Source organism: Eptesicus fuscus, chromosome 4 (assembly GCF_027574615.1).
Source record: "Eptesicus fuscus isolate TK198812 chromosome 4, DD_ASM_mEF_20220401, whole genome shotgun sequence".
NCBI classification, from domain to species: domain Eukaryota; kingdom Metazoa; phylum Chordata; class Mammalia; order Chiroptera; family Vespertilionidae; genus Eptesicus; species Eptesicus fuscus.
In genome coordinates, this window is record NC_072476.1 from 107096999 (window position 1) to 107115162 (window position 18164).

Consider the following 18164-nt stretch of genomic DNA (forward strand, 5'->3'; position numbering starts at 1 on the left):
GCAAATTAACCCAACAAAGATGACAGGTTAATTTTGCATACGCAAGCGCACAGCAACCAGGCAGGACGCCTGCTCTGAGGGGGAGGGCGCCGGAAGGCGGAGGGCAGAGGGAGCTGCCGGAGCAGAGAAGACTGAAGGCTCCAGCCCGAGTGAAGGCTGAAGGCTCTGGCCAGAGCAAACACTGAAGGCTCCAGCCGGAGCGAACAATGAACACTCCGGCTGGCTGGAACAAACACTCCAGCTGGAGCGAAGATGGAAGGCAGCGGCCAGAGCAAAGGCCTGGGTCCCGGGTGCCAGAGGAAAACCAGTGCCGGCAGCCAGGGGAAGGAAGGCCTATTGCACGAATCTTGGTGCATCAGGCCTCTAGTATTTTATAAGAAACTAGTGGCCCAGTGCACGGATTCATGCACATTGAAAGGAAATTAATTAGAAGAAATATTTTAATATCGCTATTCGCCCTTTCTCTATAACAGAAGTGTCAACCAAATTCATGATCGACAATGACAGATGGAAACACACACGTGCGATTGGTGCCAGCGAGAGCTTTATATATATATAGATAAACTTGCTTAATTAGACCTGCTTTCTGATTTAGCTAAACTTTTTCCAGCCCAGTGAAGCACCCCAACTTCTCTTTCAGGTAATTGTCAGCAACACAGCAGTAAGTATCAACACGAAGCAGATTATTATTGTGAATCATGCAGGGAGAACAAAGGGTGAAATATTTAACTATAGCAAATATAGTTTGACTATATTCTGCACAGTGAGAAAACCTGAAGTCATTTTCAAGTTCCACCATTTCTTACTTCTTTTCAGTCGGGTCAAGTTTCTAAACTTTCTAAATCTCCATTTTCTGGCTAATGAAAAAGAAAATGGGATTCTACTGAGTCTCCTATCTATCTACTCCAGGACTTCTGTGAGGATTAAATGAAATGAGGCATGAAAAAACGCTTCACAGACATTTGGTTAAAGTGTAAAATGTTTGCACCTGGCTGTAAAGCAAGTCATGTTCCTGGGATGAAGAAACTCCAAGGAGGCTAGTCAGTAGGGAGAGAAAGCCGGACGTTGCTATGTGACGTCATTACCTGGCACCCACAGCCACTGTTTCCGGGCTGGGCTGGGCTGTGGGCCACATTTTGTGCCATGGGGTCTCAGCAGCGTTGGCTACGATTTGGTGGGCTGTCTCCCCAGGGTGGTAGTGGGGCCTGTGTCCCACCTGGGGGAAGCCGAGTATTGCTTTGTCAGCGCCAGGTCGGTGGTGCTATTTCTTTGTAAATGGACAGTGTGCATCACAGCAGCTCCTGCATTGAGCATCTTCCTCCTGGTGGTCAGTGCATGTCATAGCGACTGGTCGGATGAACACTTAGCATATTAGCTTTTTATATATATATAGACTAGAGGCCCGGTGCACGAAATTCGTGCACGGAGGGGGGTTGTCCCTCAGCCCAGCCTCTCCAATCTGGGACCCCTCGAGGGATGTCCGACTGCCCGTTTAGGCCCGAGGGGATCGGGCCTAAACGGGCGGTTGGACATCCCTCTCACAATCCAGGACTGCTGGCTCCCAACTGCTTGCCTGCCTGCCTTCCTGATTGACCCTAACCACTTCTGCCTGCCAGCCTGATCACCCCCTAACCACTCTGCTGCCAGCCTGTTTGCCCCCAACTTCCCTCCTCTGCCAGCCTGGTCACCCCTAACTGCCCTCTCCTGCAGGGTTGATCACCTCCAACTGCCCTCCCTTGCAAGCCTGGTCCTTCTCAACTGCCCTCCCTTGCAGGCCAGGTGCCTCCCAACTGCCCTCTCCTGCTGGCCATCTTGTGGTGGCCATCTTGTGTCCACATGGGGGCAGGATCTTTGACCACATGAGGGCAGCTATATTGTGTGTTGCAGTGATGATCAATCTGCATAGTACTCTTTTATTAGATAGGATAGAGGCCTGGTACAGGGGTGGGGGCCAGCTGGTTTGCCCTGAAGGGCGTCCCGGATCAGGTGGGGGTTCCCTTGGGGTGTGGGGCGGCCTGAGCGAGGGCCTGTGGTGGTTTGCAGGCGGGCCACGCCCCCTGGCAACGCAAGCGGAGGCCCTGGTATCTGGAATTTATTTTCCTTCTACAATTGAAACTTTGTAGCCTGGAGCAGAGCCAAGCCTGGGGCTCCCTCCGAGGCCAGCCGGCAGCCATTTGTGTTGGGGTTATAATGGAAACTTTGTTGCCTTAAGCGGGTGGGCCCGGCCAGGGTGTGCGGAAAGCTTTGCTTCCCCTGTTGCCGGCGGCAACCCTGGCCTGCTCTCTCAAGCTCCATTCTGCCGCCATTTGTTTGAATTTGTTTACCTTCTATAATTGAAACTTTGTAGCTTGAGTGGAGGCTTAGGCCTGCAACGGCTGGCAGAAAGCTTGGCTTCCTCTGTTACCTAGGAAACCTTGCTCTCTGTGGCTGTAGCCATCTTGGTTTGGGTTAATTTGCATACTCGCTCTGATTGGATGGTAGGCGTGGCTTGTGGGTGTATCGGAGGTATGGTCAATTTGCATATTTGTCTATTATTAGATAGGACTAGAGGCCCCATACACAAAATTCATGCACGGGGGCGGTGTCCCTCAGCCCAGCCTACAACCTCTCCAATCTGGGACCCCTTGAGGGATGTTTGACTGCCCATTTAGGCCTGATCCCACAGGACAGTTGGACATCCCTCTCACAATCCAGGACTGCTGGCTCCCAACCGCTCGCCTGCCTCTGCCTAATTGCCCTTAACCACTTCTACCTGCCAGGCTGATCACCCCCTAACCACTCCCCTGCCAGCCTGATCGATGCCTAACTGCTCCCCGGCCAGACCGATTGCCCCTAACTGCCCCCTCCCCTGCCATCCTGGTCACCGCTAACTGCCCTCCCCTGCAGGTCTGGTCCCCCCCAACAGTCCTCCTCTGCAGGCCTGGACCCCCCAACTGCTCTCCCCTGCAGGCCTGGCCCCCCCCCCAACGGCCCTCCCCTGCTGACCTGGTCTCCCCTAACTGCTCTCCCTGCTTGCCTGATCGCCCACAACTGCCCTCCCCTGCAGGCCTGGTCCCCCCCCCCAACTACCCTACCCTGCAGGCCTGGTTGCCCCTAACTGCCCCCCCCTGCCAGCCCAGTCACCCCTAACCGCCCTCCCCCGCAGGCCTGGTCCCACCAACTGCAGGCCTGGTCCCCCCCCAACTGCCCTCCCTGCTTGCCTGATCGCCCACAACTGCCCTCCCCTATAAGCCTGGTCCCTCCAACTGCCTTCCCCTGCAGGCCTGGGTCCCCCCACAACTGCCCTCCCTTGCTGGCCTGGTCACCCCTAACTGCTCACAACTGCCCTCCCCTGCACGCCATCTTGTGGCGGCCATCTTGTGTCCACATGGGGGCAGCCATCTTTGACCACATGGGGGTGGCCATCTTGTGTCTTGGAGTGATGGTCAATTTGCATATTACTCTTTTATTAGATAGGATTATATTATTGTTTTTAAATTCCATGACATTATCAATAAACACAAACAAGACAATTTTCTGTTTATCATACAACAATGGCCAGTAATAAGCCAACAGGATTTATATCAAAGGACACATTTATTTTCAGCAGCTACCAAAACATGCCTTATCATTTCCTGACACCCTAAAAAAATTTTTTTTCTTTCTTTTTCAATTACTGAAAGTTTACTTTCAACATTATTTTGTATTGGTTTCAGGTGTAGTGCATGATGGTTAGACAACCAGATAATTTACAAAGTGTTCCGCCAATACTTCCTGTACCCACCTGGCACCATACATAGTTATTCCAATATTGTTACTATATTCCCTATGCTGTGCTTTACATCCCTGTGACTATTTTGTACCTTCCAATTAGTGCTTCTGTTCACCTCTTTCACCCAGTCCCCCAACTCCCTTCCCCTCTGGTAACCACCCTAAAGGTTTATATTTCTTACTAGAGGCCCAGTGCACAACATTCGTGCACTGGGGGGGGGGGGGGGGGGGCGGGGGGTGTCCCTCAGCCCAACCTGAGCTCTCTCACAATCTGGGACCCCTCGGGGGATGTCCACCGAGGGGTCCTTAGCGCTGCCACGAAGGCGGGAGAGGCTCCTGCCACCGCCGCTGCGCTCGCTAGCCGTGAGCCCAGCTTCTGGCTGACCGGCGCTCCGCCTATGGGAGCGCACTGACCACCGGGGGCAGCTCCTGCATTGAGTGTCTGCTCCCTGGTGGTCAGTGTGCATCATAGCAACCAGTCGTTCCACCGTTCAGTCGATTTGCATTTTAGGGTTTTATTATGTAGGATTTTTATTACTTGAAATCTAAACCGAACTCTGTGATTAACTGTGTAGAACCTGAGCTTTTTCACTTATAAAAGTGAAAGAGCCCTAACCAGTTTGGCTCAGTGGATAGAGCGTCATCCTATGGACTGAAGGGTCCCAGGTTTGATTCCGGTCAAGGGCATGTACCTTGGTTGTGGGCACATCCCCAGTATGTGCAGGAGGCAGCTGATAGATGTTTCTCTCTCATCGATGTTTCTAACTCTCTATCCCTCTCCCTTCCTCTCTGTAAAAAATCAATTTAAAAAAAATTTTTTTTAAAGTGAGTCAGGCTAGGTAATTCATGACATTCTATGAAGGTGTGGTTTACCTTAAGCATATGCACCTCTGGAACTATGAACACTACCCTAGATCCTTCCATGTGGTACATCTTCTTCACTTCCCTCCACGTTGCTCATTACCATGATGTTACTTTTTCCATTAAAAAGGTTGTTTTTCATTGAAAATATTCACTGGCTCTCCACTGCCTTTAGTAACAGTCAATAACTTATCACAATATTCGCATGTTATTTTAGACACTTTCTATAACATCTGACTTATAATGTTTTTAAGAAGTTTCTGGTCAAAGAGTATAAACTTTCAGTTATAATTTGAATTAGTTCTGGAGATCGAATGTTCAGCTTGATGACTATCTAATAAAGAGGTAATATGCAAATTGACCATCACTCCAACACACAAGATGGCCACCCCCATGTAGACACAAGATGGCCACCACAAGATGGCCAACAGGGGAGGGCAGTTAGGGGTGACCAGGCCTGCAGGGGAGGGCAGTTGGGGGCAATCAGACCTGCAGGGGAGGACAGTTAGGGGTGACCGGGCCCGCAGGGGAGGGCAGTTGGGGGGGACCAGGCCTACAGGGGAGGGCAGTTGGGGGCAACCAGGCCTGCAGGGGAGGGCAGTTGGGGGTGACCAGGCCTACAGAGGAGGGCAGTTGGGGCAGGACCAGGGCCTGCAGGGGAGGGAAGTTAGGGGCAATCAGGCTGGCAGGGGAGAAGTTAGGCATCGATCAGGCTGGCAGGGGAGTGGTTAGGGGGTGATCAGGCAGGCGAGCAGTTGGGAGCCAACAGTCCTGGATTGTGAGATGGGTCCCAGATTGGAGAGCATGCAGGCTGGGCTGAGAGACACCCTCCACCTCCGTGCATGAATTTCGTGCACTGGGCCTCTAGTAGTTAATAATACTGTATTATGTACTTGAAATTTGCTAAGATAATAGAACTTGAGTGGTCTCACCACACCAAAAAAAAAAACAAAAAAAAACGGGTAACTATGCGAGGTGATGAATATGTTAATTAACTTGATTGTGGTGAATATTTTACAAAGTGCACATATATCAGACCATCATGTTGTATAACTAAACACATACAATTTTTATTTGTAAATTATACCTCAATAAAGCAGGAAAATAAATAAAATATCATTAAAAAACAAAGTTTCATATATAATTCAAAGTAGATCAACTTTTCTTGTAACATACTAATCTCTAAAGCACCTAGCAATATTCCTATGATTTGCTGTGACATTTATTTTTCACTCATTACTTATTAATGCACATAAGAGCCCACCCTTACCCAAAGCATTAACCATTCCAGGTAGGAATGAAAGAACACAGGCAGGAGTTCGGCTTGCCAGGAAAGGGGGGTGGCTGGCGATAACAGAATTAAGAAGGAGCAACCTGGCTTTTTAGGATCCCTACAGTGGAACTCCTCCCTCCCCCTCCTTCATCCCCACCTAAAGAGAATGCTTTCTTTTATACCTTTTACAACTATAAAGGAAGAGGCAGAATTTCACCTGCTTAGACTGGGTCCCTGAGTGTTACCATTTGTCCTATTCCTAAAAAAATCCTCAACTCTATGGTGTTGGTGGCAAAGATTTATACATTCTCACATCTTCCCAACTTGAATAATTATCCCTTCAAAGCCTTAAGTCCTTAGCCTCTGTCTACGAAGAAAAAGTATTGGTTAGAATATTTCATTTGGGAAACAAAGCGCCTTTTAAGAGTTGAGTAAAGATTAATACAAGCCTCTCAGCTTGCTATCTCCAGAGTTCTCATAGGAGTTAAAAATTTACTTAAATGCCCTACAACTCAAAGTGCGGTCAAAGGAGCAGCGCCAGGGTCATCACCCAGGAACCTGTAAGAAGTTCTGAATCTCAAGCCTCTCCCAGACCTTCTCAATCCGAATCTGCTTTCTCACAATGTCCCCAGGGATCTACCTGCATGCACATTAAAGTGAGAGAAAAAGGCTTTCTGAGGTTGTCACTTCACTGCAACACAAGTGCAGTCTGACTGCAGCATGGTACTACTTCTGAGCTACCTTGTAGAAACACCTGAAGATACTGTCCATAACCTAAAAAACGATATTCCACTGAAAAATCTTGGACGTGAATATTACTTAGCAAAACTCTTACTCTATAATCCAATTTTCCAAAACTGACAAGTAACATGGGATATTCTTCCAATTCACACACCCTTCATGCAAATTCAAAAGCAACTCATACTGTGTTAAAGAGACAGGGCAAGAAGAGGACAAGAATTTGGATTCTGTCTCTGACTAGTGGCAAGAATGAAAAATCCCTTCTTCTTAGAGCCTCTATTTCCTTCCATCTACTGGATATAAATAATAACAGTAACAGCACATACATGCCTACTATGGGCCAGGCACTTCTCAAACAGTGAATAAACTTTTAGGATAATGCCCCGCTGGAGTGGCTGTTGGTAGAACATCTTCCTGTGCACCAAAAAGCTGCCGGGTCAGTTCCCAGTGTGGGGCATGCAGGAGGCAGCTGATCGATGATTCTCTCTCATTATTGATGTTTCTATCTCTCTCTCCCTCTTCTTTCCTCTCTGAAATTAATTTTAAAAAAAATTTTTTTTTTAAAGAGAAAGAAAGGCTCTCTGAGGGAACAAGCAGAGTTGTTAAAACGGAAAGGTCAGGGTGGGCAGAGAAAAGTGAGCAGGACACACAGTGGAAGGGAATGAAGTCAGAGAAATCTGAAGAGCCAAGTCATGTACGGCTTTAGAGGTCAAGGCAAGAAACTTTGATTTCTTAATAGCGTGACTGGAAGAAACGGGAGGGTTACTGACAGAAACATGACAAGGGAAGTACCAAGAGCTGGTATGTGTTTTTAAAAGACTGGATTACTCTGGTGATCAGAGAAATAAACCTCTTATCTACCTCATAGACTTAAATCTTAAATTATAAAGAGGCTACCCTTAATATTACTGCCATTAAGCCTTATCCTATGCAGGAATCTATTACTGATCTAAAAAGCTTAAAGACAAAAGCAAAAATGAAAAAAAGCAAACACCTAGAAATATCTTTGTTACTATCAAACCATCAAAGAATATAAAGAATTTTTCTGCTTTCTTCTTTTTTTTTTCAGTAATTATTCTAGCTTTAATCACAACCTAAACATCACTTGTTCCAATTTGTAGCACATCCTGTTTTAAGATTTTTTTTTCTTCCACTGTAGACAGGAGACAGTTGAAAAAAAGTGGATTACTGACAAAGCTAAAATGCCTCTATTGCCCCCTAGTGCCCATCGTAAAGAATGAATACCTTCACACATAATCAATTTGAAAATGGTAAGGAATACACACTGGATTTTGGAATAGAGCTTCTAGCATCCTCTGCTGACAGAATCTTGCACATGTAATTAAATTTCTTTGTTTTAAAGAACATTGATTTTCTCTGAAGTTAAAATCACAATGTTTTTAAATTTTTTTATTTTCAGTAAGCTATAGTTAAATTAAAATTGGTCATTAATCAAATACTGGTAATGATGATGAAAACAATGATAAAACCCAGCAATTTAGAGTGCTTAGCATGGGTCTATCCCTATGTTTAGTGTTGACATGAATATTCTCATTCTCATATCAACTCCTGGGAACTAAGAAGAAAGGGTGTGTTTTCTTCCACGTTTTACTCTTAAACCTTCCCACGCCTGAGGGAAAGAGACTGACTGATACAGGTGGTTGGCAATGACCAAGGCCAAAGGGATGAGGAGCCTCGGGCCAGAAGTCACAGAAGTGCAGTGGTGGCCCAAACTTGGACTCCCCACCACAGAACGTGCCAGCCAGGGAGTCAGAGAAAGTTCATGGAAAACAGGTGCTCACAACTAAAAAGTCACTGTTACATCTAGTCTTTAGTTACAGTCATAAAAATTCAACTTTCAATTTTCTGTAGTACTGGGAAACAGGATAGCAAGGATAATGAAAATCCTCAATAATCCCAAAGTCTCCATTTAATTATAAGTTACAAACTTCTCTACCTTAAAAAAAAACAAAAACAGACTTATGCAGAATATGACTTAACAATGATTTTTCACCTCTTGTCTCTGACCCTACCCACTTAAATTTTTATTCACTTATTAAATTAAGAGAAAAAATAATGAACCTTCAAATATTAAATACTTCGAGTTATTTAATAGTTGGTGTAGTTTGACAAAGTTCAAAAATGATTTGCATATGATTTTCATTTGTATTATATTTGAAAGAACAATTTTATTAATATTATTGTATGTAAGTAAATTGGAATAAAGTAAGAATGAGTGAAAAGCAAGTTTGTCATCAAAAGAAATCATGATATACAACATTAACATTTCCAATCCAAGGACTTCAGCAGTAACACTAGTCCAACTACTAACCAACAACTGAAGTCAAAAGCATATAAAAACACACAAAAATAAGGCCCTAGCTGCATAGCTCAGTTGGTTAGAGCATCATCCTGATACATCATGGTTGGAGATCCCCAGTCAGAGCACATACAAGAATCAACCAATGAATGCATAAATAATTGAAACAACAAATGGATGTTTTTTTGTCTGTGTCTCTCTCTGTATCTCTCATCAATAAATAAACAAAAACAAAAAATAATAATCATACTCAAGCAGTATAATTCTTAATGTACCTACTAATTATGTTCTCTTAGAAAACTGATATTTTCTTCCCAATTCTAGTGCTATCAAAAACTCATGTTTAAAAAGTTATGTTACTATTCTGCTCACTGTGATACTGCAGAGAAATTATTCTTCATCACTGCTCAACAAAATCATCGTATATGCTTAATGCTTAATCATCACTTGTATTACTTCATTTTATTTTTTCCAGTTTCTTTACATTATAGTGTCTCCATTACTGGTTTTTAAGAGCTTGTTTATGACTAAAGATGTTAACCATTCCTCATGCATTGCAAATGAAATACCATGTTTTTTGTTACTATTTTACTCTGGTGTTTTACTTTTTGGTTATATCAAACTTGTGTATGAAATATAATCATGATCTGTTTAAAAAAAAGTTATGTTACTGGGAGGGAGCATAAAGAACTATTTTTATGTGATGGAAATGTCCTATATCTTGTGCATATAATTGTCAAAAACTCATCAAACTGAAACCTTAAAGTTCTATACACATTGCATTTAAATTACATCTCAATAAAAACCATCCCATTTTTCAAAAATTTTTGTGAGACTGTTTAAAGAAGAGAAAACTACAACTATTTTTGGTCTCATATGGCAGGTAGGTTCATAAACAGTTATACTTTATACAATTAAATTAACTAATTAATGTAATTGGACTGTGGGGCAGCTCTCATAATTATTAAGCTACTATATAACAAAAGTATAAGATTAGGGTAAGGCACATATAATGATCCTTACAGAACAAGGTGTCTAGTTACATTTCTATGCTCACATTTCCTCAGTTCACACTTCCATCCTACTTCCATTTTCCATTTTAAAACTGGGGATTAATATGTCACAAAGGGAAAACACTCTCAAAAGCCATAAAATAAACTTTTCAATTATAAAAACCAAATATGCTCCATTCCACTTGACAAATATTTACTCTGTATGTAACTATATAAAAGACACTGCACTAGAGGTTGTAAGAGTTTTTCAAAGTTACTATATCATTTATATTTACATATAAGTCCCTATATTTCCTTCTTCTTCTACTTCTTTCTTTTTTTTTTTTTTTTTTTAGACAGAGAGGAGAAGGGAGGAGAGGGAGAAAGAGAGAGAAACATCAATGATGAGAGAGAATCATTGATCAGCTGCCTCCTGCACAACCCCTACTGGGGATGGAGCCTGCAACCAGGGCATATGCCCCCGACTGGAATAGAACCCAGGACCCTTTAGTCCGCAGGCCGACACTCTATCCACTGAGCCAAACCCGGTGGGGGCCAAGTCCCTATATTTGAGGTCATCACATATGACTGCAAAGGGGAGGCAGAGGAGTTAAGACAAGCACACAAGTAATGACTTAACAAGGACAATGGTTTAAGTTTGCTATGGAAGGCAGAAACAGGCCTGAGAAGTAACATGCAGCTGGCAACTGGAGAGGCTGCCTGGAGGAAATCACATTTGAAAAGGCCCCTAAAGGCTGAACAGAATTTTAACAAGCAGAACCTGGAGGAATGAAAAGGAAACATTAAATTTTTTATCAGTATGTACTCAAAACTAGCAGACTCCTTTCTCAGAGAAAATTAATGGGCAAACAGGAATTGGTGAGGTCAGATACATTTACAAATCAGACCTTCTATTTAGTAATTAGCCTATACTGATGAAATATTAGGCATATCCTTGAAAAATATATTCTGAATACATGATAGAGGCAGTGCTAAATGGGGACAAATTATATATAAGTTGTGGAAAACACTAAAAGAGAGCAGCGAGCAGGTAAAACACCTTTAAAAAATTATATCATCAACTCAATTGAGGAAACACTGCTTATTTTGTTTCCAGTACAACTTGCTTCACGAAAGGGCTCATTCCCTACAGTGAAACAATTTAAAATGCACTTTCTCTATTAGCTGTCCTACTGGAAATCCTCTTGTAACTTTTTGTAAGTCATTTTCTTGGGAAGAGGTGTTACCACAGGTTGACTGGGGAATGGCTTACCTGCGGAGCCTCTGCTACAACACAGACTGCAGGTGTTGAGGCAGGGTCCAGCCCAGAGCTACTGAGTCCGTTTCCAGATTACACAGCCTAAGCAGGCTTATTTCTTCATTACCAAAGGTGATTCTTACAATCAGACTAAGACCCACTGGGTTTTTAAAAAAAAAAGTTATCTTAAAAAATATTTTCCATTAATTTCAATAATACTTGCTGAAATATTTAGCCACTCAAGTATGTGAACTTGGCTGCTTTCCTACTCAGTAGAATGTCTCCGTGCTTTGCAAGTTTCTGAGCAAGAGAATAATCACATTATACTCCGGAATCCCCAGATGGAGTCCTGGCTGCTGTGGTGGTTTCTTCTCACTCATCTAGGGAATGAGTAATATTATTTGCAATGTGACACATGTTACAAATAGTTTGATTGTGAAGCAGTGAGGAAAAGGGGATTGGAATGAAAGATCCTAGAGGCAAAAAGACAAGCTAAGTGGTAGAAAATAAAAGTTTGACCTTAGATGTTGAATTTAGAATACTGTTGGAGCTTAAATGTGGACCTGCTTCATGAGGGGTTAGAAAGCTGGACCTGAAGTTCAAATGAGATGGGGCAATCCTTCAGCTGCTCTGAGTGAATAGGAGTCATGAGGACCAGAAGCTGTAAGAAACTCACCTCGGGACAAATGTGAAATGGTAAGGTAAGCAAGGACACGTCCTCCGGGGATGCTCATGGTTGGAGAAGCATGAGGCACAGGAAGAAATAAAAGAGAACAGCAGAAAGGTAAGCACTATCAGAGCAGGGGTTTGCCTGCTTTACTCACTGCTCTGTCCCCAATACCTGGAAAGTACCCAACTCATAAGAGGTGTTTAATAAATATCAGCTGAATAAACAAAGAGACAGGCAGTAGACCAATAGTATAAAGAAATGCCAAAGGAAGAGCTTCGAGGAAGGAGAAGTCACCATTGTCCAAGACTGCAGAGGAGCAGAATGAGAATCGGGAGGGGCCTTTGGATTTGGGAATCTGGAGTTTGTCACTGGAAATCTCTGTGAGAAGAGTTCCAATGAAGTGTGGTAAGGGCAGAAAATAACAACAAAGATTTAAGAAGAAGATTGTGGTGATAAAGCAGAGGTGGCAAATATACAGGGTGTCCCCCAAAAATGTATACACACTTGAACTTTCTATTACATTCTGAAAATGAAATGTATTTTAATAAGCACTGCCTTTATAACTATTCAAAGTGTGTACACATCTTGGGGATATCCTGTAGATGCTGCTTTTGAGACATTTAGTGATAAAGAGAAAGGAAATTGTATAGCACGAAAGGAAAACTAAGTTAAAGGAAGATTTTAGTATGCTTATGAGCTCAGAGCCAAGGACAAGTAGAAAGGAAAAAGTTGAAAGCACAGAAGGAAATAAAAGGCAGAAATTTGATGGTGAAGAATCCAAGTATGATCCCAGCCGGTGTGGCTCAGTGATTGAGTGTTAACCTATGAACCAGGAGGTCAAGGTTTGATTCCTGGTCAGCCTGTGGACTGAAGGGTCCCAGGTTCGATTCTGGCCAAGGGCACATGCCTGGGTTACAGGCTCGATCCCCAGTGGGGAGCGTGCAGGAGGCAGCCAATCAATGATTCTCTCTCATCACTGATGTTTCTATGTCTCTCTCCTTCTCCCTTACTCTATGAAATCAATAAAGAAATATATTTGTTTTTAAAAAAGAATCCAAGTATGAGAGAGAAAAAAGGAGGAAATCAAAGGTACCCATAAAATGATTAAGCCTTGATAAGTAGATGGGACAATTCTTACATATCCCAAATTATAAAAATATAACTAGCATTCTGTTATGAAACAATCTTTTATAATTTTGTTTAGAATTACCTCAAACAGATTTCTTTAAGTAACTAAATTCAGTTCCTGAATCAAGAAGCAAAAAATTGCCCTAACCAGTTTGGCTCAGTGGATAGAGCATTGGCCTTCGGACTAAAGGGTCCCAGGTTCAATTCGGGTCAAGGGCACATGCCCGGATTGCATGCAGGAGGCAACCAATCAATGATTCTCTCTCATCATTGATGTTTCTATCTCTCTCTCTCCCTCTCCCTTCCTTTCTGAAATCAATTTAAAAAAATTTTTTTAAACAAGCAAAAAATTATTACACCCTAAGTCCAACCAACCACAAAAACAAGATTCTTTCAAAGGCCAGAAAGACTTAACCTCGCCCTAGCCGGTTTGGCTCAGTGGATAGAGCGTCGGCCTGCAGACTCAAGGGTCCCAGGTTTGATTCCGGTCAAGGGCATGTACCTTGGTTGTGGGCACATCCCCGGTAGGGGGTGTGCAGGAGGCAGCTGATCGATGTTTCTCTCTCGTTGCTGTTTCTAACTCTCTATCCTTCTCCCTTCCTCTCTGTAAAAAATCAATAAAATATATTTTAAAAAAAATAAATAAATAAGAAATTAAAAAAAAAAAAGACTTAACCTCAATGTTGAGACATAGGCCAAATACTGCAAATTACCTAAATTAATCATGCTAATTTGTCTAGATCTCACAACATTTACACTGAAGACAATAAATGGCAGATTTCCTTTGCCTATGATCCCTGACTCTATTATTGTTGGAGGTAGCCAGTTGTCAATATCCCAAATAGCAAATACAACACAGCGGAAAACTTGTGTTCTCACTCAGAACCTAAAAAACCGCCTAAGGGTGCAACTCATCTACTATCAAACCACAAAATCTGAAAACTGAAGGCCTCCATTCAAGGCCAACATAATTTATCCAAATCTAGGAAGACCACTGCAACGCCACACTCACAACATTCAAACTCCCAAGCTATCTGCTTCACCCACCATGTCCGCCAGCTTGGGAAACGCTGGCTGTGGCATGTCTGAATGAGAACTGGAAAATAAATAAGGAATCTCCCAGTCCTGTTTTGTCTCCCTTCTGAAGCTTCAGAGTTAATCCACAAACAATACTAATAAGCTCTGCATTACCCATTAGTGCACACTTTAAAACTGAGGCCACTGTTGGCACACACCACCAACAGCCTTGCTTTGACTTGCATATTAATTTATCAGAGCACTTCCACAGGGGGAGCACCGCTCAGCTAGAAGACGGCTCATGGCTGGCCAGTGTAGCAGCGGTGGCAGGAGCCTCTCCCGCCTCCACGGCAGTGCTAAGGATGTCCGAATAAGCCGGCAGGTGGACATCCCCCGAAGGCTCCCGGGCTGCCAGAGGGATATCCGACTGCCAGCTAAGGCCCGATCCCCTGGGGAGCGGGCCTAAGCTGTCAGTAGTACATCCCCCGAGGGGTCCCAGACTGCAAGAGGGCACAGGCCGGGCTGAGGGACCCCCGGACTGCATGAACTTTCATGTACCAGGCCTCTAGTGTTTATAATAAAAGACATCATAAAAAAGACTGATTTATTTCCATAAAGAATCAATGCAAATAATCTTATAAAAACAACCCAGCAAGCTGTTAATCTCCTGACAGACATTCATTAGCACCATGAAAAGCTAAAGCTTACAAATGCATTTCTGAGCCCCATACCAAGGCATATTTTTACTTCTCTGCATAGCTGCATTTTAGGTTTAATCACACATCAGTTCCACGTCAAAGGTCTGGTCTTTTTATTTATCAACTTTCTATTCTAGACAACTTGAATTTTCCCATCGTCTTGAATCTATTCTTATACACTGTGCCTTTGTTCCTGCCATTCACTCTACGTAGACAGGATGTGACCTACCCCCACCATGTCTACCAAAATGTCACCCCCTACAAGGCTCATTCAAATTCCAGCTCCTCCAGAAAGTACGTCTATGTGCTGCTCTCTGAGTTTTATCTCATCAGCCTCATCTTTCCACTTGCCCCTAGTAAGCAAACTCAGCCATACACTAATCACATGACATTTCACCACCATATCATGCACTTGTAGAGATTCAGGCCTTCACTTCAGCAAATTTTTCCTGTTCCCAACACCTTTCTGTCTTCCATTCTCTGTTCCCAATGGTTTCCTTTATGTTTTTTCCTTTTACTGTTTTTGAGGCTACACAATTTATTTCTATTCTTTGAAGTTATTCTTAAAAATGCAATTTACATGCTTGACTTAAACTAATTTTGCTTGAAGTTAATTAATATCTCTAGTCTCCTCCAAATAATACAAGGTCTTCCAAATGAACTGATTCTACTATCCCATCTTCCACATTATTTTCCAGAACAATTTTAGACCCATTTTGCTTTAAATCCTCAAATTTATTCATCATTACCATTATTTACAATCAATTTCTTTTTTTTTTTTTAAATATATTTTATTGATTTTTTACAGAGAGGGATAGAGAGCTAGAAACATCGATGAGAGAGAAACATCGACCAGCTGCCTCCTGCACACCCCCTACCGGGAATGTGCCCGCAACCAATGTACATGCCCTTGACCGGAATCGAACCTGGGACCCTTCAGTCCGCAGACCGATGCTCTATCCACTGAGCCAAACCGGTTTCGGCAATCAATTTCTTTTTTAACACATTGCTTCTGGCCCTCCATTTATTATTTTTGAATTCTGTTTCTTTATTCCAGAAGTACATCCTTTACAGTCTTTCAACAAGGGCTTTCAGTAACTCAGATTTTCTCTTTTTAATTTGCTCTCACTTCTGAATAACAGATAACAGTCTAGCAGGGAATTGATGTCTACATTACTCTAAAGACACTATGCCACTGAATTCTTAAATACTTACTTCCTCCTCTTCTGAAGCACCATCATCGTCATCATCATCACTATCTTCCTCTTCCTCGTGAAGAGGTGGCGGTAAACGACCAATAGCTTCCTCCATACGATCAACGGGTTCTTCCGCCATTGCAGGGGGTAAAGGAGGGCCGATCAGCTCATCATCAGAGGAATCAGAACTCTCTTCACTTTCACTACTGCTTGTATCACTGGAAATACAAAAAGAGAACTCTTTGCCTCTGCGGCAACATTTCTCAGGAAACCCCGACTCTCCCTTAACAACTGAGTGTTCAAATTGTTTTCATCTTAAGAACATACTAAAAACCTTATTTTATCTACTTATCTTACACAAACATAAATCAAAGTCAGAAATAAAGGCCGTATCAATTATACATTAGAGGCCCAGTAGACCATGGTTCCTCATAAAGGGCCAGCAGAACAATCGGGATGTGTAAGAAATACAGCAAGGTACTACATCCACAAGAAAAAAAATCGCTCTTTACTATACTTGGATCCAATCACTGTTAGCCACAAAGGTGAATAAAGCCAGTCATGTAAGAAAGTTCATATTATTCCAAGAATATTTCAACATATTTTCTAAAATACAAATTATTTCTCAGTTCTAATCCAAGTTTGCTGAGTTGCTAAAATGCTAAATGTAGCATTAGGGATTCTAAAAATATCTTATTCTGGGAAGTACCATATTGATTCTCTATTGTTTTTCTACCCAGCACATCAGAGAACTAACACACACTCTCAATAAGGTCTTTATCAAACACCTCTAAGCATTCTGGAAGCCACCACCATCCACCATCCCTCCACCGCCTACCCCATCCCAAAGGGTTGAGAACTGCATTCATAATTGTATCAATTAAACTATCAAATATTTTATAGGACTCAAAAGTGTCACTGCCTTCTAATAAAGTATTTCCAGTATGTAAGCTCCGTGAAAACAAAAATTTCTCTCCTTTGTGTTCATTGCTATGTCTCTAGCACCCAAATGATGCCTGACGTAACCATTAAAGAAAAAATCGGATTTTTCTTTTTATTTTTATCTAGGTTCAATATTGAAAGGAATACATTCTCACATGCATGCTATCCTTACACAAAGGTAGGAGCTAGCAAACCTCTATAGAGAGTTTCCCTTTGTTCTTGCAACAGCTCCCGCCCCACAGGCTTCTTCCTAAGTGAGTAGGGTTAGCCGGGTTCAGCACGAGGGTCTTTGCCTGGCAGTTCCCTCTTGGAACTGACTGCATACCGCCTCGTTCTCTTCATCGAGATCTCCTCAAATACCGCCTCTGCAAAGAGGTCTTCTAAACTTTCAAACACAACCTATCACTCACTATTACCTCATTTACCTTACTTTGATTATCTTCATTACCTACATGCTAAGTTATCTCATTTGAGTGTTTATTTGTTGTTTATATCTGTTATCCATCCCTTCAAGTACCCCCACAATAATATGAGCGCAGAGTTCCATCTGACTTGCTAGCTGCTGTATCCCCAGTGCCTGAAGCAGTGCCTAAGCCACAACAGATATTCAACAAATAAGTAATGGTTGGGGGACTGAACAAATTCGTATTAAAACATTCACTCTCCCAAATTTTCTCCCTTGTGATTAAATCAGTTTTCCAGCTGCACTGGTTCAGAAGTCAGACTTTCTCAATGCAAAATTATTCAAACCATAGAGAACTCTAAACTGAAATGCTAATCCTTAGCATCCATGCTTTAACTGAGTTAACTAGTTCAGAAGAAAGCATGGAACTGAGAACTGCATGGACCCATGCTGATTTCATAGCTGAATATGCAGGCCTAATACCCACATGAAACTGGATGGAATGCATCAGCTTCTCTGCAGCCTCTAACTCCATTTCTGCCTTTTTGCTTCTGATGTACACAAGCTAAAAAAAATAAATAATCTTTAACATATTTTCAATATTCTGAAAAACAAAGTCCATGAAATTATGTCCAAAAATGTCCCTGACAGGAAACAGAACACATTACATGTTTAAAAATGCCTTTGACTCAATGTGGTACCAAATATGAACCAGAGCCTGGCCGGTGTGGCTCAGTTGAGCACTGACCTATGAACCAAGGGGCTACGGTTCAATTCCAGGTCAGGGCACATGCCTGGCTTGTGGGCTCGATCCCGAGTGTGGGGCATGCAGGAGGCAGCCAATCAGTGATTCTCTCTCATTAATGTTTTTCTCTCTCTCTCCCTCTCCCTTCCTCTCTGAAATCAATAAAATAT

The 18164-nt window shown here is 42.7% G+C and overlaps 1 protein-coding gene across 2 annotated transcripts in view; it reads right to left on the reverse strand.

The window, feature by feature from the left end:
- Positions 1–18164, reverse strand: part of WDR70 (WD repeat domain 70) — a 173354-nt gene that overhangs the window by 144510 nt on the left and 10680 nt on the right. For both annotated transcript variants that reach the window (XM_008155589.3, XM_054715315.1), the window contains exon 5: positions 15924–16122. In XM_008155589.3, the coding sequence (XP_008153811.1) occupies positions 15924–16122 (199 nt within the window). The remainder of the gene's footprint in view (positions 1–15923; positions 16123–18164) is intronic.